Raw genomic sequence first — 27,028 nt, 5'->3', positions numbered from 1 at the left:
GGAATTACTATTATGAGGACCTTGGCAGCCAATCTAGCTTTATTATCTTCCTAAGATACTACTACCTTCCAGATCTGCTAGTATTTTTTAATAGCATTTTAAGTGACTTCTTTCTCTTTCCTCTGCTACAGCATTTTATTTAAAAGGCCAACACACACTCTACTTTAGAAGATAAATTTATTATTACATACCTCATGCCATGGAGAAACACTGATTTGAACAACAGGTGAAGTGGTGTACCCAGGAGACTGTAAAGAGACACAACAGCTTCAGTTTAATTTTTTTGAACTACAAATGATATTCAGAAAATATCCTTCCATGTGGCTGTTAGACTAACATGCTCTATGAATGCCAAAGTGTGAAACAATGGTATAGACAAGTGTAAGACAATGCTAGGTTTGCATAGTTTCAGTGTTCTGAAACATTCAGAGGGATCTGTTCTTTCTTTTTGTAACTTAGATGCCTGCAACTGCATCCCTTATGGGTATTCAGCTGGAGAAAAGAGATGCTGTTAAGTTTTCATAGTATCTTTTGATTTGTGATATATCGTTCAGATTTAAGGTTCATCAGACACAAACAAAACTCATAACTCTTGTTTTTCATCTTTGAGAGAGTATTAGTAAAAACACATATCTTCACAATCTTAAAGAAAAGAGAGGAAAACCTGGTACAACACTGTGCTTCAATCACAGTGCCTGTAGCTGCCTTCTCTGAAAATCTCTCCCCTGGTACTGTGCTACTGTTTTCTAACTTGCTATTAAACGAAGACTGTCAGGAGTGTATTTTAAATGCAATACAAATGTCCTGATAAATTGTATGTTATTGTGATGGGAATGTTTCCTACTTGAAGCTCTCATAAACCCAAACCTAAAAGTGAATTATTTGGTCTAATGTCTGTAAAATCCCCTGCAAGGAACCTCTAAGAGATTGTGCATGACATATCACAATCTTGTTTAAAACTGTGGTGAGATATTATATTACTGACTGTGGAAGCAACAAGGAAATTCTATCTTTCAATTTCTATCCTATCTTAATTCTTTCAGTTCTGATAAGGGTAATATCAAAATGAGGGCAGAAAGGATGTTTTAAATTTGATTTGGCTTCCTGTAAATCCAAGGTGATTCAAATTTATTATTTTCAATGATAAATAACACGGAAAGCTGCATTTTAAATCAAGTACATTTCTCTTGTTAAATTTAAAACATAAATTATAGCTACCAGTCTGATGTGATAGCTAAATCTTGTCTTGAATTCTTTTACTACACTATCTTCACAGTAAAACACACACTTTATTCACAAACTTCTTTACCTCAATTATGGTCAACAAGTAGCATTAGGGAAAAACATGACCAAGGTGCAGACACTGTACAGACATATTCGATTAGTAATGAAAATAGTAATTCACATTTTATTAAAGCTAAATGAATGCACAAAGACAAACTGAGAACCTTTTATGTGCTGTGATGCCTTGTTGCTATTGTTTTTTAATTATTTTTTTTATTTTTACTGAAGTAAAAGGAGACAAATCCCAATAATGATTTTCTTTGATATTCCTGGCAAAGTACTTAATATAAATTTTTTTTTTTTTTTTTTTTTTCCCTTTCTTCCTCAGATTCAGCAGCCCATAGACTGCATTAGTTATAGACATCAAGATGTTCTCAGAATTGGGTTGATTTCAAATCTGCTGTGCATGGAAAATGCACAGGAACTGATCTGATGCAGCAGTTTTTTAAATCTTGTATTTTATTAAATAACATTCACAGGTGGATTACACTATTTGTTTTAATGGGAAACCTATTCAAGGGCTACAAACTCACAGTTTTCTGAGTATGTAGAACCAGCTGTTGGTGCTTACCTTTGCTTTTCCAGATGAACTAAGGTCTTCATACAGTGGATTGGCAAATGAAGTATTTATGTTTTCCTCTGCTTTCCTTGAAAAGTCAAACAAACAACAATAAAACCCTCCATAACCACACAGGATCTCAAAGAATCAGATAATTTCAGGTTGAAAAAAGACTTTCTGAAAAAAAAAAAAATCTACATGTCTAAATATATTCTCAATTCAGCTCTACTAAAATGAATGAAAACAAATCTTTCTTCCATGAGTGATATATTAAAATAATTATTTTTCTTTTGTTTCTGTTAAAAATATATGTGCTTGGATATGTGTAGAGCTATTAAGTATTCATAAAATGCAGGCATTGTGCTATACATTAGAATAAACAAGCTATTAGCTAAAAAGTTGCACTGCTATAATGTGCATGGACTTCTAAAATTAATTTAGGGAAAACATTTTAGGCAATTTATATAATCAGAAATAGCTCTACTATTGTAAGTATTCATACTTTTTGCTGGAAAATCAAGAATATTTTAAGAATCCCCGAAAGATACCGGACTGCAAAAGCTTCATGTATGGATGTAATGCCTTAAGCAATTTAAAACAGACAAATAGGAAAAATTGTGGGTATTTTGTTCATTACCTCAGCTAGAAGGTTAAACATATGCTTTGGAAGCACATAGGAACTTGTGCCCATTAATTCTTCAAAAGCAAAAGCTATTTGGAGATGGCATTTTCTACCTATATTTGAAGTTTTTTTTTCACAGAATCACAGAATTATCAAGGTTGGAAAAGACCTAGAAGATCATCCAGTCCAACCATGACCAATACTTCCCAGCTAAATCATATCCCTCAGCACAACATCCAAACGTTTCTTGAACACTCCCATGGTTGGTGACTCCACCACCATAGAGATGACTTCTGAAAAGATGCATTTAGCTTTTATTTTTTTCCCAACTGGTGCTTTTAGGAGTAAAAATATTTCCCCCATTGAAATTTGGCAGTTTATGCAAAGGATATACATTACATATACATCTTCATGCATACAAAAAACAGTGTTTGTACAATATCTTAAAATTAAAAGTCCTCTAAAACTAATATTCAATTTCAGTCGTTAGTGGTTCAGGTGGATTGTGTTCTATTGAGAGAGAATTGCTATTCCAAAGCTGCTCCTACAGGTTCTTTAAGTGCTCTGTCCTTATTAACTTCTAGACAACCTCCATGCTACAGTACTGAAGGAACAAGATAAACCACCATGGAGCAACCATGAAGACACAGATGATAGAGTGGTTAGGATGGGAAGCTACCAATTCTCAGTGAGAGCCAGGGGCAAGACACGCTGTATGATTTCTTTAGCAAAGTACTGAAACAGAATAAATGCTCAGGAGGTAGTTTTGTAGAAGTAGTTTACAGAAATATATCCCCTTATGAGTCAAATCTGCGCAAGAAAGGTTGTAAACTAAAACAGATATGTATCCTTAAAATCTTTCACAACAAGACTGTCAGAAAGCAATTCTTTCTAATGACGACCTCATAATTCATTTTGATTACCTGTCATGGCAATGTGAAGAGCTGAATATTTGAACCTGTTAATTTATTCACGTGGCCTTAATCATACTGTTAATTATTCATGATATTTTGATGCTGTTAGTTTAGTGAAGCTGTAATATATTAGGTTATTTATATGCGTTCAAGTGCATATTTGCATACTAAGTCTCCCAAAAAAATCCATAAAACTTACAGAGAATTGATTTTTTTTTTTTTTTACTCTAAAATTACCCTATAGTTCAAAAAACCTGAGGCTAGAAGAAAACTCAAATAAGAATTTTTCAAGAAACTTGGCTGTGCTTGTCAGCTTGTGCCTGAAGGGCCAGATTTGCATGCCTTTGTCTTGGTATCTCGTTCAGACATCACAAACCATACGTAAGGGCTAAGATCATGATAAGGAAATAAGGTTCTGCTTGAGTAAGTGAAGAATCTTCCAAAGGGTAAGTCACACAGTTTACAGAGAGAATCGCTAATATGCCAACAGGAGATGATAAGGATAGGGATGGCTCTGATTTGTTTTTATTCCCCAAAGAACTTAAGAAATTTTTACATATTTGAGTAAGCGCATTCCAAGTTCCTAGCTGCGTTCTGAGGGCAGAAAGGAGACAGAACACAGATCTCCAGCTTCCTCTGCAAGTCCATTAACCAGCAAGCTGCCATGCAAAACTGAGGGCACAAAAATGTGTTGGCTGTGCTCTTCAACATCTCTCTGTATTTTGTTCTGAAATTGGTCCGGCTAATATGTGTGAGTTTTCTTAAGCACAGTAATTCAGACTTCCTCAGGTTATTCAGCATATTTCAGATGCCTCTACACTTTAGACATGAATCACAAATTATACAGTTGAGCACCTAATTGTAATTTAATGGCATAAAAAGGGCACTGGTTGTTTTTAGGCAACTCGGATTTATATGAAGAGAACAGACTTTACAAACTGATTTCCTGCTTTCAAGAAACTTTATGCCATAGTGCCTTGGATTTCATATTAACTTGCACAACATAAGTCACATGTGTTACCACTGTACGAGAAGGGTAAGGGCTACCCATTGCTCACAGAAATTATGGTTCAGAATAACTAATAAATTTGATGTGTAGAAAAAGTAGAAAACCATAAATGCCAAGTCCAAGAGAATTTACCAAGCAGGGAATAATTAGGGTTAAAAAAGCCAAGCATTTGATGTTTTAGAAAAGGAGAACTGAAACAACAAAAATGATTCAAACATGGGCAAAGCAGTTCAGAGAGAACTGTGTTTTCTAACATGACCATACATACCACAATAGGAAAGAAATAATCATCGTGGGATGTAGACCAGGTCACAGAATCACAGAATCACAGAATTGTAGGGGTTGGAAGGGACCTCTAGAGATCATCGAGTCCAACCCCCCTAGGGTAATGGCTTTGCTAAACCCATCTGCATCCCCTAGTAAAAAACTGCTGCCTTCTCTTAGGTTTTTCCATATAACTTCAGCCATAAGGGAGAAAGCTATCTACTCCACAAAATGCCTGTCTGTGTAGAAAGGGACTCCTCAGTAACATCATGTTTTCTAATGGAAAATTATCTAATCTGGATTTCATTGGTTTGGACATAAAACTGAGAATTCTCCACTTTTCAATATACTTCTCAATTAAAAATCAAGTATTTCTGTTTGTCAATGTGCAACTTTGTAGGAAATACACTACAAGAAGAATGTTTATTCTCAGGTTTATAACAATAATTTCCCAATGGACCGGAGTCAGTTAAAATTAAGATGATCATTAAAATAACCCCTTAAAATAATTCTTTACAGAGGTTTCAAAGCTTCTGCTCTAAATAGTAACTGTAACTCATGATCTCAATTTCCAAACAATTTATGAAACTTTTAAAACTAAACTTATGCTTGCAAAAGTACAACATATTTTGTGTATCCCAAAGAAGAAATGGAGGACAGGATGCAAGGAAGGCAGGCATTCTAAAAGATTGATTTAGAATCACTTAAAAAGTTGATTAGTTGCTTGGTTAGTTTACGAATATGCTTTCTGGGCTTTCTATGTCTACAATTTATATATTTTGAATCATTTAGGAAACTATATATATACATTTATATGTGGTCAGTTTTTTGTATCTTGACACTGAAGCCTCCAGAACAAGAGATTTCCTCTGTTCTTTCAGCATGTCACTTCCAGTTTCTTAGCTTGCTTTTCTAGGTGTGCTAGCTGTGAGATATGCATAGCAGAAAAACTCTTAGTAATAGTAGAAATAGCTGAGTACTTATTATTATAGCAATAATTTTAATTCTTCAGAAAAAATATTCTACAGAAGAAGGAATGGATTAGGATAGCAACACTAGACTAATAAAACAGCTCCCAAATAACAGATATGGTTGCTGCTTCACAGTTTTCTTTCTTTTTCTCCAAAACTGTATAATTTTCTCTCATTCTACAAGAAGAGTATATTTTTACCCTCTAGTTCACAAGCTGAAAAGAGCTGAAAAAATGTAATTATCTTGTCATTTTGTTAATCACTTTGGGATATAGGAACAGAAGCACAACCACCTCTGGCAGTTCTTCAAATATACTTTTAGAACCTCTTCTGGAATATACTATTCATTTCTCCACACCAGACTTTCAGAAAGATGTGGTCTAATTGGAGAGGGTCTTGTGGACAGCAGCTAGGAATGATCATTTCTGTAAGTAAAGATAGGCTGAAAACACTGAGCTTGTTTATCTTACAGAAAGCAGAATACAGGGAGATACAAAAATGTTCAAGTGTATATAGCAAGCTTTTTGCAAGGAGGAGGGGAATGTGCATCTATATATTTCCACAATGAATAGAATAAGAACAAATGATCTTAAACTGTAGAAAGACACCTTGGCAGTTAGGAAAAGACCTCTCTTTCTACTTGCAGTACCAAGATTGTCTTAGCTAAGAGGCCATCAAATCTATATTATCTGAGGTCCTTAAGTGCAAATGTCATATTTGAGTCTTCCCCATGGCAGGGTGAAGGATTACATTTATTGGCCCCGAATTCCCATGATTTTCTATCATTTTAAAATATTTTCTCTGAGCTCCTCAGTTTTTCAGTCTCTTGTCTATACTGTAAGATATATTATTTATATGGTTGGGAAAATTTTGAGTTTTGTGCTCGTATTAACTGATGGGATTGATAACCACTTTGGTGCATTAGCATCACAACTGATGGCATAGATCAAGACTGGGAAAGAAATGAGTTGAAAGGATCCAGAGACACTGACTGCATTGGAGGGAAGACAGATGTTTCTACGTAGCTTAACTAGATGGAAAGTATTTGATTTTCACTTATTGTGTTTTCTTCTTGAAAGTAAAATGAAGCATGAGAGGGCAGATGTAATACAATGGAAGTCAAAATGCAGTTTTGCTTCTATTCAGTCAGTAGGGACAGATGCCACTGAAGAAGTGAAGCAGTTTGCAGCCTTCCCTTCTGAACCAGAAAACGTCATCTATAGACCATGAACAGGAATGTGAGAAACATACATGCTTCCTCCAATTTGAGAATTCGGCACAAAAATTTCACATATCTCCAGATGGGAGCTGGGAAGTTGCATGCAAATCTGAATGCCATTGCAGTAGATTTTACTTCATTCTACTAATAAAGTAGACTGCTGTCAAGCTTTGTGGCAGGCTGCTTTTGTCCATTAATAAATAAATAAAATGACTTCCAGTAACTCCCACTTAGACACTGATGAGTTTCAGGCTTGAAGATCAGAGATGAAATTATTGCTAAGAAAGGAGGAGAGAACAAAGTGAAAGAAGAGCATGCTGTCTGGGTTGGAGGGAGAGCTAACATCACTATCAGTCTTTCCTGTGAAGAAAAAGAAGGATGAAATGAAACTCAGGTGCTCACTGCTTAGTAGAAACAACTTCCAAAAGCAGCATGTGTTTAAGGGCTCATCAGGGTACCCCTATTGCCTCCTGGCTGGTTTGCTAGTGAAAAGATTAAAGATTCTGTGGACTCTGAAACTTTTCCTTTAGCTTTTGTGCACATTCTTGTGCTATTTCATTTGAGGCATAGATGGATCTGCTTTAAATTTAAAAATGCACTGAGCTAACATAAGCTGTTAGTGTGCTTATTTGAGGAGCAGCTACAAATGCATGCATTTGTTGTTCTATAACAGGACGACAGGAAAAAAAAGGAGACCCTTAGAGAAATTATTAAAAAATAGCTAAATAGCAAAACATTTTTTTTTTCAGAAGGCAGAAAATATGGGATTAAGTGTGCAAAAGCTTCCTTGTGAAAGAGAGAGCAGACAATTTAGAGTATAGAGTTTCTCTAATGTCTTTGAGAAAACAATACAACCCTAGAATTCTAAAAGAAAACACAAGCTTCTGAAATGAAAATGATCTATAGGAAAGTATCATGTGCACAATCAAAGCTTTTAGTTCATCCAATTCCCTTAAATCAAAAAGAAAAAAAAAATAAAAAAATAAAAATAAAAAATCAGGAGTAAAATCTCATACTTCTATGTGGTGCTGTCACATTGTACACTTTACAGACTTATGCAAACACAAGTCACTTCTTACTCTCAAGCTTTATCTCAATGTCAAAACAACAGTATTATACCATTGGTTAACTCTGGGCTAGTCACTGATGATTACTCATTAAGTAGTTAAGGAGTAAATTGCATTGATTTACTGCTATGCTTCCAGCCAAGATTTTAACATACCAAACTGTTCTGGTTACCAGGTATGTAAAGACAAAAACTCAAAAGTTTTAGATTTCAATGTTTTCACAAGTTCAAAATTTCAATGAAATTGACACTCATAGTTAGGTTATTTCTTGATGATGCCTACAAAATGCATTCAAACTACCATGTTAAGTCAACTATGGTTAAAAAAAATGAAAATACAAATGTATATTCTGTGTCGTGGGTTGAGAAATTTGATAGTATTAGTGAGTTCCTAATAGAAAAACTCAGAGCCACAAAAATCTGCAGCAATATAACTCATGCTTCTGCCAGCTCCAGTGAAAGCAGATCAAGTTAGAGTAAACTATCTAATGTAACTATGCAATCTGCTATGATTTAGTAGCTTAGTGGGTAGTAATGGTAACAGGAGGATGATCAACTAGATGATCTTGAAGGTCCTTTCCAACCTTGTGATTCTATGATTATAATCCTGTGGTTTCTTTTCCCACAGCTCTTACTCTCTTCAGAAGGGTCATAGTAAGAAGACCTATTCAGCTTGGTTGTTTTTTTGTGTTTTTTTTTTCATACCTAACAGTATACTTAAGTGTTTGGCATATTGCAACATGATAACTTTTCACGGATCCATATAAAAAATATCTCTAATTTACTTTAGCGTATACACCAAGGAAGGAAAAAATATTCCTCGAATACAGATATGACAGGGGAAGAGAAGTGGAAGGCAGTGCATTAGCCTATAAGCAAATATTCATGAAATAAAAAAGGAAGTATTTAGAACACAAGATAAAGTAGCTTAAGAAAACTTATTTCATTTAAACACCATCAAACATATTTTATTTGAAAAATTATTAATTGAAATTACGAACAGATTTTAACAGCTCTTGTGAAACAACTCATCTTGCACTTCTGAGGTGCCTTTCTATATATGTACTTTAGAGGTTGCATAAACGGAAATGAATTAAGTTTAAAGCCTCTGTGAAGTAAGATAAAGCAATGCTATTATTCCCACTTAACGGAAGGTGAAGCAGACATAAAGCGGGTGATGCTATGCACTCAATTAACATGAGCACAGCCAATAAATGTTTTTGCTTCAATGTTTTGCTTCTGTGTCCATAGACAACTCTATCTGCCAGGGGAAGTATGCAGTGTTAGGAAAGGTGTCAGCATCAATAACATCAGGGCAGATTGCACAGTTTAGTAGATAGTTTTGGAGATAGCAACACCCCCAAAGTAAGAAAGATCTATAGCTAAACAGAGGTTTAAAGGAAAAGAGACATCTCTGAATATGAGTGTTAGAGAAGAAAATGAAGAGTGAGGGAAATCTAACCTGAGAGTGGACAATGCAATTCACTATAGGGACTCCTGAAAGGGAGGAAGTGACACTTGCTGCTGGTGGAGAAGGATTGAACAGAGCAAGTAAAGAGATAGGCAGAGAAGAAAATATAGGTGCAATAAGAAAATAAAAAGCAGCAAAAAAAAATCTTAGGGAGTAGAGAACAAGTAGAAGTTATCAGAGCAATGACACAAAGGGTGAAAGTATGAGAGATCTGTGAAATAATGCACTATCAACCTGGGGTAGGTCCTATAAAAATGAAATCAAATAATTGGATAAAGAAAGACCTTTTTAGCAATGTTGTCAAAAGCACTTGAAATATATTTTGAAATAAAACAACACCAATTTTGCTGATTTCTTTCATTCAGTGAAGATTATCTTTATGTAGGAGGGTGTCAGAAGACAATTTCCTTTCTGTTTGCACAGTACTGATAGCAAGCTAAGAATGGGATGGAAGAAACATGCATTTGGGGAAAAGAAGCCACCATCCAGAGCATTCATTCGCCACAAGCAAGACCAGTATTTAGACCACAAGCCAAGAGTCTGTACTGGAGTGATTCTATTGGAAGACAGCAGTATCGGATAGCGGGTGTGAGATGAAGAGGCAGAGTGAAGAGGTGGAAGGAATAGACACGGTGTCAAAATAAACACAATTAAGAGGAGTAACACAAAATCAAACAAGAAGCCAGATTATCAGTGTGTCCAGGTTCCAAAGAAGAGGAGACAAACACTATGATTTGTGGAAATCTTCATGTGATTCTGCAGTTTTACAGCTTGCATTTTTCCCCCAATTTATTAAAAATTTTTTAATGAAAAACACTAATCTTATAAAGTGGGAAAAAAAGCCCAGCTCTTACACCATCCAGGTATCACAACATTGGCAAAATTTAGGGCAAAAATGTTCTCAAGGGAAATGTGTCCTCAGTTCCTTCAGAAAAAACTGTCAACCTGACTTTAATAAACTAATTTGGTCTCAGAGATTTCAAGAAACCACCAATACATCATATTTTTTACATTTAACCATCCTGTACAAAGGCAGAGTTACTGCTATTAAGCTGGGATAACTTTACAATTTAATCACATGAAGTTGAATCAAAATATTATAAAAGTCACACCATAACTCATTTTTACTGGACTGGGGTCCCCTAAGATCACAACTAAAATGCTGCAAAACTAAGTTTTGTGTTTAGTGTTGCATGTGAAGGCAAAGACTGTAGGGGGATTTAAATGTTGAAACTAAGGAGCCTGGGCAGTTAGTCATTGGTCTGTGCCACGCTTGTGCCTGCCTTATACAAAATAAAAGTTTCACTTACATTTTGTGCTCTTTCTTCTTGGACAGGAAACATAAGGCAGCAACAGCAATTTTAATCAGCAAGAAACTGATCCCCAACCCAATCCAAATATCTGCAAAATCAGAGCAATCAGACTGTTACAAAAAAAAGAAAATACTGAAAGGATGAATAGAAAGATATTTCTTTTTTTCCAGACCCACCATTTTGAAGGAGACTTGAAATGGGAGATTGAAGAGGCTTAGCACTTATGTGACAACGATTTCCTTTCCATTCTTTTCCACATCTGTGAAGAAAGAAAAAGAAAAAGAGGAAAAAAAAAAAAAAAAGAAAGAAAAAAATATCTGAAAATGTGAGAAGCAAGGATCATAAACTATGGCAAGCACACATGTATTTCTGCAACTGACTGGGGCTCAACTAGGAACTTAGGTTAGAAATACATAAAATAAAGAATCCCCCGTCAAAAAATAACAACAACAAAACCAAAATAAAACCAACAGCAAAAACCTATAAAAATTCAAAGATTAGATTTGGCTTCCTTGGCATAGTATTGTTATCCTCATGGCAAAAGATATGTGTCTCATTTCCCTTTTATCTCTTTATCCCCCATGTGAATTCTAGATAAATTTCTGAGCTGGGTATCTGGGACACTGGTATAGAGAAAGATACACAATTAGAAATTATATAGAAATCAATTTTTATCTCTCTCTCTATTTTTTTGTTGTTTATCAATTTCCTTACAAAAACCGCTTAAAAATATCTCTTCAAAACCAAAGTACTGCATTCTAAATTTGCCGTTCACTCCAAGTACAATCTTGAATTGAAGGAACCAAAATTCAAATAATCTAATAGACACTTTACAGTTATTGCTTAATAACTTGATCTCCATGCCCAAGAGTGTACCATATATTGATTTATTTGTTTAAACTTCTGGCTACTAGCTTTTGTTGCAGTCTTTACTATCAGAGTAAAGAGACCTTGGAGTCCAGATCTTGGTTGCCTATGAGGAAATTAGTGACTGTTTGGAGTGCTTCACATCATCCATCTGGGTACTCCAGGGAGTCACAAGTGGCAGTAGGCAACCACAGTTATAGAGCCCAAATCAGGACTAACGTAAAAGGAACTTTACTCTGTAAAGGTAGAAATATTTCACACACTAGATATACAGCTGTGTATCGACAACTAAATGTAAGGCTTCCCATTTAATAAGCTGAACCCCACTGCATGTGTCTCACTGGAATGACTTCTTCCAGCTTCTAAATTATCTGAGTAACTGGTGCTATTTTTTTTTTTTTTAATTATTATTATTATTTTTTTTAAGAGAGCATCAGAAGGCAGGGATGGCAGCAATCCAGTTCCAGTCTTATTATTGTGGTATAATTAGGAAATTAATTTCAATTCTCATAAATTTTTACACATTCACAAACAAGTAATTCAGGAGAATCTTACATCGAGCTTCTTTCTTACTGTAATACCAACAATTCTTTTCACAGTCATCAACTTTTGTGATGCAACTTCTACTTTGTAATTGTGAGCTTATATTATCTTCTGCTCTCCTGTATAATATAAAATCTGACACAAACAGAATTTAATCTTTACATTACAGTCATTTTATCTGAACACATGTGAGAGAGAACACCAAGCTGTTTATAATGGGATAGCACAAGGTGCTGCCTGTGTGTCATATCCCAGCAGCTGCAGAGTTAAATGAGGCACACTGGAGAGAGGGGAGTATTTCATTTTGCTGCATGTGTTCAGATAAGTGTAGAGAGAGGCCAATTAGGATGATAGGAGCAGTAAACATCTGTTTGCAGCCTCAGTAAAATTTTGGAGTAATCAGGGTATGTCAGAAAACAAATCTGTATCCTAATCTCAGGAGCAACTGGAGGAAGATGACTTCACAAAACACCAAAAGAGACACATGCGGGATTTGTTGTAACTCAGGGGGCCCTTAAAAATAGTGGGTGGAGAACATGCTATATGGAAAGTACCAGCTCTATTTAGACAGAGTGAGCAGAGATTGATTTAATCCATCTCATGCCACAGACTTGAATTTTCTCTGGTTAAAGAGTTACTTTTTTCAAGGTTAAGAAATGGTGCACTAATGAAATCGAGCTTTAGACTGGAGTAGTATCTTCTGACATGCTCATTTTAAAGAAAAAGTGGAACAATTTCAGCTGACAGCTCATGATGAGCAGGAGACCCATTGTATTCAGTAACTGAAAATACCTGGTCCCCTTAGTCTTCCTTCTTCTCCAGAATATTACAAAAATCATGTAATCCATAAGCTGTTCTTTTACGTGGACTGATGATTTTATACAAATGTGAAATTGCTCTTGGGCTTATACCAAGCCCTGTGGATCCATGTAGAAACATTGCAATCTGATGGTAATCACCCATCAAAATCATTTTCTGATTGCTCTCGATTGTATAATTTCTTTTCTCCCCGTTTGCCAGATTTTTTGTTGAGCTAGATATGCTTTTAACCCAAATTGCTCTTTCTTGTCACTGCTGAACTTACTTGACTGTAAAAAGAAGAAAGAGAAAACAGATTTGCAGCTGTGCATAAGCACTACTCAGACATGGTAAAGAGGAGTGCCATCTGCTGCTCCACAACCAGTGGGGCATGGCACACCTCAGAACTGCAGAAACTTATTTCTTATAAAAGCAGGTGTGTGTACTCATAAGAGAATGGGAAAATCCTACCATTTAGTAATAACTACTTTCATGTGTTGTTATGTTTACATTTAATGATGAAATATCTCCATGCATTCATGCTATCTGCATTTGAATTATAGATAAATATTAGGTATCTTTTAGTCTGTTAGGAAATTAATTCATCCTTCTATACGTGCAACTACCAACTAACTTAGATTAGTCACATATTCCCAAAATCCTTGAATCCTATCTGAATGTTCTTATGTTTCATGACATGCTAATTAGGAAACTGATGTCAGATATCAGTAGGTAATTTTGGTCACTGAAATGGTTTTTCACTATGATATACCAGGTTGTTACTGCAAATGTTCCCCAAAAATACCTTTATTACTTATCAAAAATGGGACAAAAATAGATTAATGTGAGGGAAAGATAGCATCTCAAAAAACTTGGTTGTTTTGACAAGTTCAAAGCCAAACCGTGGGGAAACTACTGAAGGACATGAAGCATGAGAAGTTTTTATAGAGGGAGATAGGAGCCTAGGAAAAAAAAGAAAAAGATGATGGTATTAATGACAACACAGCTAATCCTCAAAGACAAGGATAGAAAAGGAATGCTAAAGAACAAAAAATCTAAAAAGTGAAGATATCGGCTGGTTAAGATTTCCCACAAAAAAACATATTTTTTTTAAAATAAAATATAAATACTTTTAAATAAATTAATCCAATTATTCTGCTGCAGAGGGTCAAAATGAATAAACATTATAGGTGTTGCCTCATGCAGTATAATAGATTTAGGAAAGAAATCCAGAAGATTATCTTACAGGTCATCAAATAATATATGTATCACTTTATCATTTGTCTATCATCTCTGCTATGCGATGGTTAGATAACAATAGCAGTTGATGGCTGAGCTGAATCTGAGTCAGGGAGAACAGAGAGAAAAAATATCTGATGAACTTGTTCACTACGATGTTGGCTTCTGACTGTCAAAAGACAGTGCAGGGCTGATGTTAATCTTCATTTCACACAGCTGCTGAACTCAAAGCCATTTCAGACAATAATACTAGTGCTAATATTAGCAATAATACTTTTTCTTTTAAAATTAAAATAATATTGTAGTGATGAAAATTCAGTGATGGTGAAGCTCAAAGTTGTACATGAAGATGGAAGAACCTCTTTTTGGGACACCCATTATCTCTGACATTTTACAGAGTTCCACAAGGGTGACACGAATTTATACATTCTCAAAACAAAACCCAGAAGCAAGGAAAAAATAAAAACATCATGAAAAAAAGATGAGAAAGGTAAATTTCAAACCAAATATGATATTACTTCATAGTATATTTGAGGGAATGGAAGAAATTCTTTTAGCTGTTTTTACTGAGGACAGAGCATTTATTTATTTATTTATTTATTTTTTGTGCTTTTGAGGTCACATTATTACAGCCTCAGCACCCAGATTTCAGTCCCTGGCTGGTACTGCAAAACTGTATCAGTGAATAACAGAAATATATGTGAAATGAAGTCTAACTTCAACTTCCTACTGTTTAGTCCTTGGCATATGCAATCCTGAATTGAACTTTAATTACTCTAACAGCTCCAGGTAGGTCAAAGCAGCCTGTGGCACAAATCCAAGAGATGGCTCACTTGAAGTTTAGTTAATGAAGGAGAACACTCTTAATTACCTACCCACTGCTGTGCACGGACAGTATTTACAGTGCTTTACATTCAGTTAGGAGGCAAATAGGTTTCTTCCTCAAAGTCACTATTAGCTTCCTTTCTGATGGGAGCAGTTAGGGCTACATGGGTGCTGATAGTGGTGGAAGGACCTTATGGAACACAGATCAACCATGTCTTCTGGGCAATGTGCTAAATCTTCATTAGCATGTTAATGCCAGTTTTGAAGTGGTTCCTTAATAATTCTTTTCTGGTATTTTACTTTTAAGACAGACAATTTAGAAAAGACTTTGAATTTATCTCTTAAGCCATGAACCTTAAATTCCACATTATTTATGTAAAATTAATTTCACTGGACTAATTAGGTCTTGACTAATTAGCAGCAGCACATTTTACATGAGTCTTAAGCTCATCTGAAGCACTGAGATAGCCATTGCAATCCTTTCAGACAGGAAGTTCCCTCATAGTTGAAACAGCAGAAGCATGAGAGACAGACAAATGAAATAGCACTTGAATCCTTCCATCCCAGTGCACATCCTAATCTATCCTGCCTGACAAAATGTCTTCTGCTATTAGCAAGTTCCTACAGGAAAGTCACCCTGCAGGAAGAATGGTAATCTTACAAATTTTCTTCTAGGAATTCCAACCCATTATTTCTTAATACACATATTGGTAATACAGATGAGTGAACATTGCTTGTGTTGCTGAGCTCTGTGCCTGAGGTTACAGATCATTTCACTCAAAACAACAGATAAAAAACAAACAAGTTTTTTGTTCTTTTTGGTGTTTATTCAAGGCAGGTTTAATTTACAATAACATGTCCAGTTGATACACTGCTGCATTTCAGAAAATCAAACTTTATGCTGTATTAATGATAGCATATGTGAGTTTCCAAATAAATACAGATGTTTACTTGATTGCTCATTTTTATCTGATGTTTTGCTTGTGCAATTATTTCCTTTAGTCTGTGATAGATAAAAGCTCTATCGTTTTAGCCTGTCAGAATTACATATGGTTCCTGGATAGGGGTACATCACAGTAGGCAATAGGGAATTGATTCCATGATCTCCGAGAGCAAATATGAACACAGCTCCTTGTTGACTTGGATAAAGAGGAGTCTAAAAGCTGCATTTTCAAAGAAGATTTTGATGCACATGAAAAACTAAATAGTGAAAACTGTTTTTCTTTTGCTGTTGTTTGCCTTTTTTCCCCTACAGTAGTAATTACTAACATTCCATAATTACTAAGGTTGTTTAGTAAATTCAGAATGATCAACATCTACTCATCTAATCACTTAAGGCCTGGTATTAGCAGTGTGTAAATTAAAGCAGTAAAATATGGATTAATACAGTCATATTGCTCTCTACAATAAAATACGTAGCATGACTCCTTATTTTAGGAGTATTATCCAGGTATTGTGCTTACTTACAAATCCATCACAAAATGCATCATCCCAGGTCTTCTGTGTGAACCCAGATTTGCCATTGTTACTCTCTATAGCATAGTACATGGGTATCATTACACATACAAGTGCTGCCATTATTCAGGAGCTAAACTACATCTATTGGAGTGCAACCTGCTCCAGGCAAGGGAGCAGAAGATAAAGGAAAATAAAATGAAAAGCACTTGGTTCTTTGCAGAAAATAAACTTTACATCCCTCTGTTAAATCAGTGTAAAAGAACTTTTTTGTTCTCTGTCTTTCCAGTCAACATTTTGCAATATAAGATTCACTAGGCGTTTATGAGTGTGATGAAAGTAGCAGCTCCTTATTCCATTACAAAATAAATTGAAATAAAAAATAATCATATTCTCTCGTAAGTCTTTAATGCTGAACATAATATTTCAATATTGAATTTTTTGTGAATGGCCTCAGAATATATCATACTTATGATGAATATGATGAATATAACTTTTTGTCTGCTGTCTATGGCTGGAACAAGGAAACATTGTTCCTTCTGTGGTTAAATTCACAGGGGGTGTGGGAAAAGCAGAAATTTCTATTGGAAAAGACATCTGAAGTAGATGGTAACTTTGAACATCAAGACTTTCAGATCAAGCATTCAAATACTGCAGCTAGCAAGGGGTCGAAAGAATAATAAATTCAGGAACGAAAAGATACACCTCTGTACAAACTTTGCTTCTTCCTAAATTATGGAACAACTGGGTGTAGATGGCAGAGGAAGTAAACATCAAGATGACTATGATCATCAACACTATGTAACCTTCGGGTGTGGAGGACATTGGGGAACAGACCCGAGCAGTATAATCTGTAGTGTATAGATAAGCGCACATTAACTCGCAGGGAGAGAACTGGACATTCTCTGAAATACTGTGTGCACTTCTGCTCACTCCTCCTCAGAAAGATGAATGCCAAGAACTACTAAGCAGAGCACAAAACCAGAAAGTCTTGCAAGGAGATTCTGAAAGGTTTCAGTCTACTGAAAGAAGAGCCAAAAGACATGGCTTTTCTCTAGAAACAATTAGGAGAATAAACAGCAGAGCTATTGAGGGATTGTTCAGGTTACTGAAGGATAGTGGCACACATACAAATGTTTATAAGCTGGCAATGAAAAAAATATGGATAAATTATTAGAAAACACTGAAACAGAGAAGAAAGGCCCTTATCCATCTCAGAAGAGCCAGCCATCAAGCCAATTTCTGCTGTACCTACGAAAACATCAGGTGCTGGAAACTCATGGTAACAAGCATGGCAGAGAGGAATATGCAAGCCAAGAATTCCTCATAATTAGTCATAAAATGAATCTAATTGAGCTTATTAACTGTATTATATTATGTAATTGTATGTGGTCACAAGGGCCTGGATTTGCGGACCCATATATGTAGTTCTATCATGAACATTGCTAAATTCATAGCTGATGAATACAGAAGAATTAACATAGAGAGAAATAATATGAAGTATAAACAGATTTTAAATATAATGTAAGTCCTCTGCAAAAACAAACAAACAAACAAACAAACAAACTGGGAATTACTCTAGGTTATTCAATAAAAGTAAGTGTTCAATTTGTAGTATAAAGCCATGCACTCTGCATAAAGAGTAAGATAGAAGATATTAGAGATTATAGTGATTAAAATCATGTGACAGAGACTGAAAAGATCAATTTTAATTTATACAGAAGATGAGTGGGAGCATATATGCTAAAGGTAAATAAGATGATATATGGTAGATGGAGGAAAAATTGCATGTTGATGTCTATCTTTCAGAACATTCAATCAAAGAGAAAGAAAATAATTCTTAAAGTAATAATAAGGAAGCTATTTGCCACTTAGAGCTTAACTGACCTGGGGGAGTACTTGTCACAGTAAGTCTTAGAAGCCAAGAACCTAATGATATGTATAAGAGACAGCTCCTTAAAACAGAGAATGAAAGTGTTTAGGGATTGCAGATCTTTAAGTTCTTACTGATAGTAGTTTATAAGGAAATTATTATACTGGCATCATTATTTTCTACATGTATCTTCTTGCTTTTCCATTCCTAGATGTGCTGTCAGCTACTCCCAGGTCTGCAGCATGATACACTGCAATTGCTCATTGCTCTTGCAGCTACAATGAGAGGTTTTAATTACAGCCTATGTTGAATTAGAAAAGGTACCTGTAAGAAGGAAGGACTTGGCAACTGTATCTAATTACTTTTTAAACAGATACACAATGAAACTATTGTGAGCAACTTTAAAGGTTTCCAGCAGGACCTAATTTTTCTAACATTAATCACCTGAAAAAGGAGGAATCAAGAGACAGTCTAGATAAGATAGATTTATAGTCATTTGGCTACAAAAGTGTCAAGACAGGCAGTTGATATTAGATAGGTGCATTTGGCTTTTACATAGCTAGCCATTCACACTTTCTATTAAATGCTTAAATAAGAAAACAAACAAACAAGGTCTGATGTAAAACAGGAGCATGAGGTTGAGCTTTGTATCACTGACAGCTTGTGAATGACCTCCTGTTAGGTCCAAGCAAACTGTTTATTAAAGATGGAAGGATAAATCCTTTCTCTAGCTTCAGATATTTTAAATAGAGATTACTAGAATAATTTGGAGATGTTTATTATGGGATGTGATCATCATGAAAAAAAAAAAAATAAATTCCTTTTTATTTATTTATTTATTAATGTATTTTGTTTCTACCTAAAAACTTAAGAACAAGGTGAGATTTTGAGATTATTCAACTAATAATTAGATTGAGTAATTGTAAAAGAAACAATTTTTCAGTATATTTATCTTATCATAATGAAATACAGACCTATCTACAAACTGCTTGCTGTGTCATTTTGTTCTGTAGCTTTACTCTTCAATAAAACAGTCCTCAGAATTCATTGAGGGGTGGTATGTGGTGCGTGCTCTATTTAATGGCAGAGATTCATTCAGCTGCAGCAAAGAAATATGTACTCACAGCAGATGGCCAGACCTTAAATTCACTATTTCAAACCATTAGACTCATTTAATGCTACCTTTTCTAAATTAACGAGATGCTAGCTTTATGCTTACAGATTTTCTAAACAACATTGAATCCCCGTGAGACAAGAAATAAAGTATTGAAGAAAGTATTTGGTGAGAAATCATTATCCACTTAGCTAGCCATTAAAAATAAAACAAAATTCTTCAAATTTCTTCAAGAAAAGCAAAAACAAATACACCACCAACAAACTCATTAACACCAACTAGCAAAAAACAAACAAACAAAAAAACCACCCACAAAAATGACCACCAACAAAAAAACAACAAACGCCCCCCAAAGAATTGATGTCTGTTTTTAAGTGATTTTTCAATTGAACTTTATCTAGGACAAGAGCAATATTTCAGGCCAGATCTACTTTAAGGACAAACCATCAGAAAGCAATTTGTTGAATTTCAATGCTGACATGAGATATTGACACAACAAAGAAATGTCTTGAGAGAATTCTGTAGGTACATTAAAGACTGAGCATGTGAGATCAGAGTTCTAATAATGACTCAATCTTAAATCTTTGCCTATTAAAAGCAAAAACAAAGAACAATTATAAAAAAAAAAAACCACATCATTTTTAGACAGGATGAATAATAATAAAAAATATTGCAGTCATTTTGTGAAAGATAAGAAACTGGAAATGCAGAGCTGGCACCTTTCTGAAGAAGGAAACTTAGGTGTAGGTACACCAAATGATATGCCTACCACAGAGACATTTCACCAGTAGAAATGAATGAATGATCATTTTTCTTTTGCTCTAATCTGAAATCAGGAGATTGAGCTAATAAAATTTACCATTTGCAATATGAAATGAATCTTCTCAAGAAGTTTATGTCAGTACTGAGGTATCTGAAATGCTGCAGCAATGTAAAAAAGCTCAATGAATAGCCTTAGCTTAAATCAGTTTATAGCAAACCAAAAGTCCTTTATGCCAGTCTGGTTGTCCATCTTGTCTTCAATTCTTGCTTCACAGTACTTTCCCCACTTCCCCCCTATTGTTTTATTTAGTGGTGTGTTTGGGGGGTCCAATTTTACCTGCTTTTCCTCTGTTGGCCCTCTTGTATTTTTGTTTTTCTCTTCTATTCTTTTGTTTTATCCCTTTTCCTACTTGTGAGACATACACTTGGATGTTTGATTTCCTCTTGCAGTATTCTCCAAGGAGGGGAAGAGGATAAGAGAGAGATAAGGAAAGAACAGAGAGACAAAGAAACAGAAATCTCAGAACTGAAACCTGCCACTCTTTACATGTTTTTCTATGTGATATAACCACGTTTGCAGTTTCTAGAGGATTAAATAATTATTAAGGAATTACCTAACAGAAAGCTTGATCTGTCTGTATTTGTGGCAGTTAGCAAATTCATTTGCTTTCAGAAATGGCACCAATTTCATATTCAGTTGAAAGCAGAAAAAATGTAAAAGAAATAATGTACTAAAGTATGACAGCTTTAACTAATTTTAAAATAGACCTGTTAGTGTCACAGAGAAAACCTTTTTGCTTAAATTAGAGCTCCACTGATGCATATCAGAAGAAAACATAATAAAAATCTGAATATATTTGCAGTAGGTGGCTTTTTCCTCACTTACATTTCTTTTTCTGTTTCATTTTTACTATATATATATATTTTTTTTTTTTTGTATGCATCTTCTTATTGACTTTTATTGAACTTTAACTATACTAAGTGGAGACTACTCCATTACCAATGCTGTATCCACAGAGGTCTCTGAAAGTAACACATCCCATTTATTTCCATGGAAATGGCAGCTGATACAAAGAGTGCAATATCACTTCTGGACAGAGAAAGTTGTCAGATACAAAACACTGTTTTTCAACAGGCACCACTACTAGCTGTTCATTTTTACCAGCTATGAATAAGAATCTGCACGTAACACCAGTAAAAGTCTGCTCTGCCAAAAGTGATCCACTGTTGCCATTGCTGAAATGCACCATCCACTGTGCTCACATCCACTGTTTGGTCTCCATAAATGTTCTGCAAGCACTGATTAATGTTAACGTATGCAACTTTTTTCTGCATGAAGGAATTCAATTCCACATCTTTTCTCCATCCACAATCCCATGTCAGACTCCATTCTGTCACACTGCCCCTCTGCTGCCATCTGTCACATGGTAACAACAGGTAATTGGGTTTTGGTGGAAAGGTTCCACCTCTACTGAGTGCTATACCACCAACTCACACCTCTGATTTTGTTGGCCAAAGTAATAAAATAGGAAGTATTACTTTTGGAGAAGCTCATGAAGTTATGGAAGAAATAATAGGTATTTTTTACAAAGTCAATTCACATTTCTTTTTTACTGATATTTACCTTTTACATGGCTTTTATATGCATGAATTTCCAATGTCCTCATTAAATCAAATACTTACATGAAAAGGGTAAGCAATGAATGTTTTTGTCATTATTAAGCCACATATTTAGTGCAATTAACAATAAGAAAAAAGATAATTTTTGATCCTTCCTGTCTCCCCCCACTATCATCTTTCCTGTATTGGTATTTTTTTTACCAGCTGAAATGGTCTGTTTTAACCAGCCTTCCAACTCAGGCTATTGCTCCTAGCAGGTGGATTGTAGTGTATATTAGAGATTATAAATCATTTTGTCATTCCCAGACAGTCATAAATTTTACTGCTTACATAGGAGATATCACTACACAATAACATCTAATGCTGCTGCTTCTCAGCATTGTACAAGTATAGTACAGAAGTACAGGCGAAGATTGTATCAATACCTACAGATATATTCTTTAAAAATTTTATTTTGAATTTTAAATGTATGGTGATAAGAGACCTAATTCAAAAGGCCACAAAAGTTCTGTTTTGCTTACCCCCTGCCTAATACAGATAGTGGTTTACACTCCATTTGAATAATTCCTTAGAAAATGCTTAAATTCAGTAATAAGTTCAATATGTGAATGTGATCCAAGCAAAAAAATAATGATGGGACGCATAATAAAAATGAATTCCCAGGAAACATGCTGAATCCACTCTCTAGCTTCATTCTAACAAGTTAAAATTATGAAATCTTCAGAGAAATGACCTTTAAACAATTTATGAGAACCTAAGACACTTTAGATGCAATAAAAATAATTTCCTCATAACCTTTCTCCCAGTACCACATTCCCTTTGTGTTGTTATGGTTACAGAGTCAAGACTTCAGAATTTAGCAGAGGCTAGAATTAAGGATTCCTGTGCTTTTTCAATTCAAACCCTCAATGCATATATGTTCAGATGTCACATATAGTATTTAATTGGAAGATCACAGATTCCCCCAGACCATCCTTACGTAAAAAAAACTTTAATTCTGGTGTTCAGTGACTGGCTTTGCAATGAGAATATCATCATGACATGCCGCAGAGGCAATTTGCCATGCTTAATAAAAGGAAAAAAATATTGACCTTACAAGTCTTCTCTGTTGTTACCAGTGCTCAAATCTTCAGACTTCAGCACTGAATACTAGTCTATCTATTGACATTAAGAGAAATTTGAACTCGTGGCACATTCTTTAAACTTTTACTGAGCAAAATAGATATAGTTCAAAATCTGGTTCATTTGCTTGAATTCAACAAAGGACTGAATGGGTTATTTCAGCTCATATACTCGGCATTCTGATAAAGTAAAATTCTTCCAATGGTCTTTAGTGGATATTATTTTTAATAATATATATTGAGCAACAGCTAATAATAGAATTTCTAACAGCATTCAGCTTATTCATTCAATAAACTCTTGTTTGCAGCCAAGAAATTCACCATAGAGATGAAGGATGGATTTAATGCTGCCACACAATGAAACACTGTGCTTGTACAATGGAGTGCATCCTTTATGCTTCTTTAATATGTATCACTAGGCAGAATGAAAACCTAGTTAACCTGCACTGCTGGTAAACAGCCTGAACAGATGGAGGTAGAATCCAAAAATTTGAGAAGTCAACAAATTCTATGTTCCATTTTTCTGCAGATTATCTTATGTCAGCTGTTGAGAAAATGTGGAAGTGAGCCATGACAAACATTCCATATTAATAAGGAACAGATTTACATTTTGTGAAGGCATGGTGTCAGTGCAGTAAGGCTTAGGATGAAATCTTTGATATAAGCTGAACTAAGTTCATTAATCCACTTTTTTTTTTTCTTTTCTTTATCTTTTTTTTTTTCTTTTTCTTTTTATTTTCTTTATCTTTTTTTTTCTTTTTCTTTTCTTTTTCTTTTTCTTTTTCTTTTTCTTTTTCTTTTTCTTTTTCTTTTTCTTTTTCTTTTTCTTTTTCTTTTTCTTTTTCTTTTTCTTTTTCTTTTTCTTTTTCTTTTTTTTTCTTTTTTTTTCTTTTTTTTCTTTTTTTTTTCTTTTTTCTCTTTTCCCTGACTGCAAGGATATTGCAATTTTAAAAATCTATTTGAAACAAGAAGTGCAAATTATTTCTCCATAGTTCTGGCAGATGATTTTTTTCCCCTACTTTGTATTAAATATGATACAATGCCTTGTCTTCGATCTTAATATCAATAGCTGAAATTAAAAAATGATATCTTAATTTCACAAAAATATCAGTTAGAAATGTTTCGTTACTACACATCAATTACTTTATAAATATTTATTGTAAATTAATTCTTATATTGTATCCAAACATTATATACTTGTAAATGTATTCTTAAGTATGGCTTGAGTAAGCCACCTTAGGTATTGTGTGTAAAAGAAGACTGAACTTATTTGAACGTGACAGTTTTCCATTCTTTGAAAGAGATTAAACATTAATGTTTTCTAGTAGGTTGTTTTTTTGTTTGTTTGTTTGTTTTTGTATATTTTCTTACTAGAAATATTTTCTCACAGTTATTCTTCTGAATGTTATGTCACTCTTTGTTTTCATGATCTACTCAAAGATCTGTTTTACAGAGCTGACCTGACCACTTTTGTCCTTTCTCTTAATACTCATGACTTTAGAGATCACTACTGTAAGGAAAAAGAGAGATGAGGCCTCAGAGCTGACAGATGACTTCTCTGGGACCAGAGGAGAAGAAACAGAGCTTCTGACCATTCATAAAGAGGCAAAGTTAACTGCAACAAAGAGGAAAGTTTGCATATGCAAGAACAAATTGTTAAGGGTACAGAAGTGATTAAACCCTTTTATTTGTCTACTCTGTAACCACTAGTTATGCTGCATTCTTCCTATTTAAATATGTGGGCTGCTTTAAAAGTAATGACCCCTATTTCACTGTGTTGGCCCATGACATCAGAGGCAGAAATTGGTGGTATGGCAGTAGAGGTGGAACCTTCCCACCAATAATTCATTACATGTTGTTGATGGCAGCAGAGAGGCAGTCTAACAGAATGGCATCTGACATGGAAGTGCATTACATTGCATATAGAGCGGATTATGAGAATATTTGATAAAGAGACAGATCTAATAACGCCTATTTTTCTATGTGTTTATGTCAATTCAGACAATAATATCACTTTTCTCACCACATCCTCATGATTTCCTTCATCTTCACTCTATCTTGCAGATCTTCCCCACAGCTCCTTCATAAAAGCTCATAGCACTGGACAAGAGTGGTGCCTCAAAAAAAAAATGAGTGTTATTTTCACAAAAATTGTGGGGATATCACATCTTTGACATCTCTGCTTTCTCCAGCAAGACTGATCAAAACTGGCTTGCAGACTAAATATGGATGCAAATAATTGTGTACAAAAGGAATAGCAGGATGGTCACATTAAACTTGTTTTCTTAGGGCATCAGGATGAAAAAAATTTAAAAATAGGATTTTTCTATTATGTCTATAATATCCAATGTCCCTTAAGACTTGTATCTCCCAGTAACAGTCTTAATAGACATTATTTTTTCACATAAGTCATTGTTTCTAACACGACTAAAGGATGGCTCACAGGTTATGTGCTACAAGTCACAGACAGTGGCCTTGTGTAGACTTGTGCTACAGCCAAATCTTCTCACAGGCACAAGTTTCTGCTGTGTGCAAACACAGTTTTAACACAGGAAGCTGTGTGGGGTAGATGGTGGCATGATCAGCCAATTCCCAGGACTTTGGTGATTACCCTTCTTCCTCCCCTTCTCCTTTCCTTCCTTCCCTCCCATCACCTCACTCCTACTGTGAATTAGTAATGTTAAAAATCTTGTAGCCAGACTCATCCCAGAAGTAGATAGGAAAAATGTCTTTTTTGTTGTTGTTATTGTTGTTGTTGTTTTGTTTTGTTTTTTAAACTTACCCCTTATATGGTAAGAAAGTAATATATCACCAGTATTTAAACCTCTCTGCTCACTGTCCATAATGCGCTATCTTCAGTTTAATTTTCAGTTCATCAGACAGTCTACCTCCACTTTTATCATCTACACTTTATCTGAGTTATTAACAAAACATATTCCTCTTTTAGTTAAAGGTCTTACAAATGTTTTGAGATCACTAGGAGTTCTGCCAGTTTAGAAACACTCCTACATATCCCCACAAGACATATTTCACTCCTACACTTCTTGACCCTGAATCTCCTTCCAAATTCCTCATCCTACCTTAGTTTAACTGAGCAAGATGGATATGGAGGACTCAGCTCTCAACTCAGGATGATCCGATGAAAGGTTAAATTAACTGATTAGTAGAACAGTGAATTATTTCCATTTCAATTTAAAAGTTGGAATAGATCAGAACAAATTTTGATCCAGACTTACATGTGATCAGTCTCTGTACACCTTTTATTTAGCTCCAAAATACCTTGACTGGATAGAAAGCTAAAAATTGAACTATGATTTCTATTACAATAAAAACAGACTAGTTATTTGTTTTTTGACTGCTTATAATAAATAAGAATTTTAAGGGAAGAAAAATATTTTGGGTTGCTGTGCAGCAATTTTCAATGTTTGATTCATAAATATATTTGCAATACTTTATGGACATAAAAGTTTTCTCCCTTAAATTGCTAAAGCTCTAGCAGACTTCCATTACAAGGAATTAAATTGAGGATCTTTTGCTCAAATATCCAGGAGAGAAAGGAATGCTGATAATCCACTTTTATGTTCAAAGACTTTGAAGGTCAGAAGTTATATGGGGATATAATCACAAACACTGGAGCAGATAGGATTTCTGAAGGTCGAAGAGTTACAGTGCTATCAACTCATAACCAACTACAGGTTATAGTGTTTTCTGAACCTCTCTACTTGATTTGGTTTGAAATTTCAATGAAAAAATATCTTTTCCATTATTTCGTATTTTGGACAGATAGTAAACATCACAAAAATAGTTTGCACAATACTTCTACAAGGGATTTTTCCAAGTGAGAAAATATAGCAAAGATACAAAAAAAACACAAATCAACAACAACAAGAACAACAAAATCCAAGAAAATATCAAGCTGTTCTAAATACAAATGAAAAGTAATACTTGTGTCACCAGTTTGAAAGAAAGTCAAAAGAGACACTTGACATACTGAGAAAAAAAATGTTGGATCTGAAGAAACCTCAATATCAATATACAGAAGATAACATTAAAGAATAAAAACAAATCACCTATGTTAAGACTCTCAAAGAAGGTGAATTTTTAAAATTGGGAGACACT

General features: G+C 34.7%; 1 protein-coding gene across 2 annotated transcripts in view; it reads right to left on the bottom strand.

Annotated features, from left to right (window-relative positions):
• The window catches only part of MALRD1 (MAM and LDL receptor class A domain containing 1), a 196,561-nt gene that overhangs the window by 561 nt on the left and 168,972 nt on the right, over positions 1-27,028 (bottom strand). For both annotated transcript variants that reach the window (XM_015853499.3, XM_015853500.3), the window contains exons 36-39: positions 10,869-10,951; positions 10,690-10,780; positions 1,856-1,931; positions 192-248 (exon numbers count right to left, since the gene is read on the bottom strand). In XM_015853499.3, the coding sequence (XP_015708985.2) occupies positions 192-248; positions 1,856-1,931; positions 10,690-10,780; positions 10,869-10,951 (307 nt within the window). The remainder of the gene's footprint in view (positions 1-191; positions 249-1,855; positions 1,932-10,689; positions 10,781-10,868; positions 10,952-27,028) is intronic.

The sequence above is a fragment of the Coturnix japonica genome, chromosome 2, assembly GCF_054131305.1.
Source record: "Coturnix japonica strain WE chromosome 2, WE-NBRP24, whole genome shotgun sequence".
Classification (NCBI taxonomy): domain Eukaryota; kingdom Metazoa; phylum Chordata; class Aves; order Galliformes; family Phasianidae; genus Coturnix; species Coturnix japonica.
The sequence above is the reverse complement of the archived record's forward strand: the minus strand, read 5'-3'. Positions and strand labels throughout refer to the sequence as shown.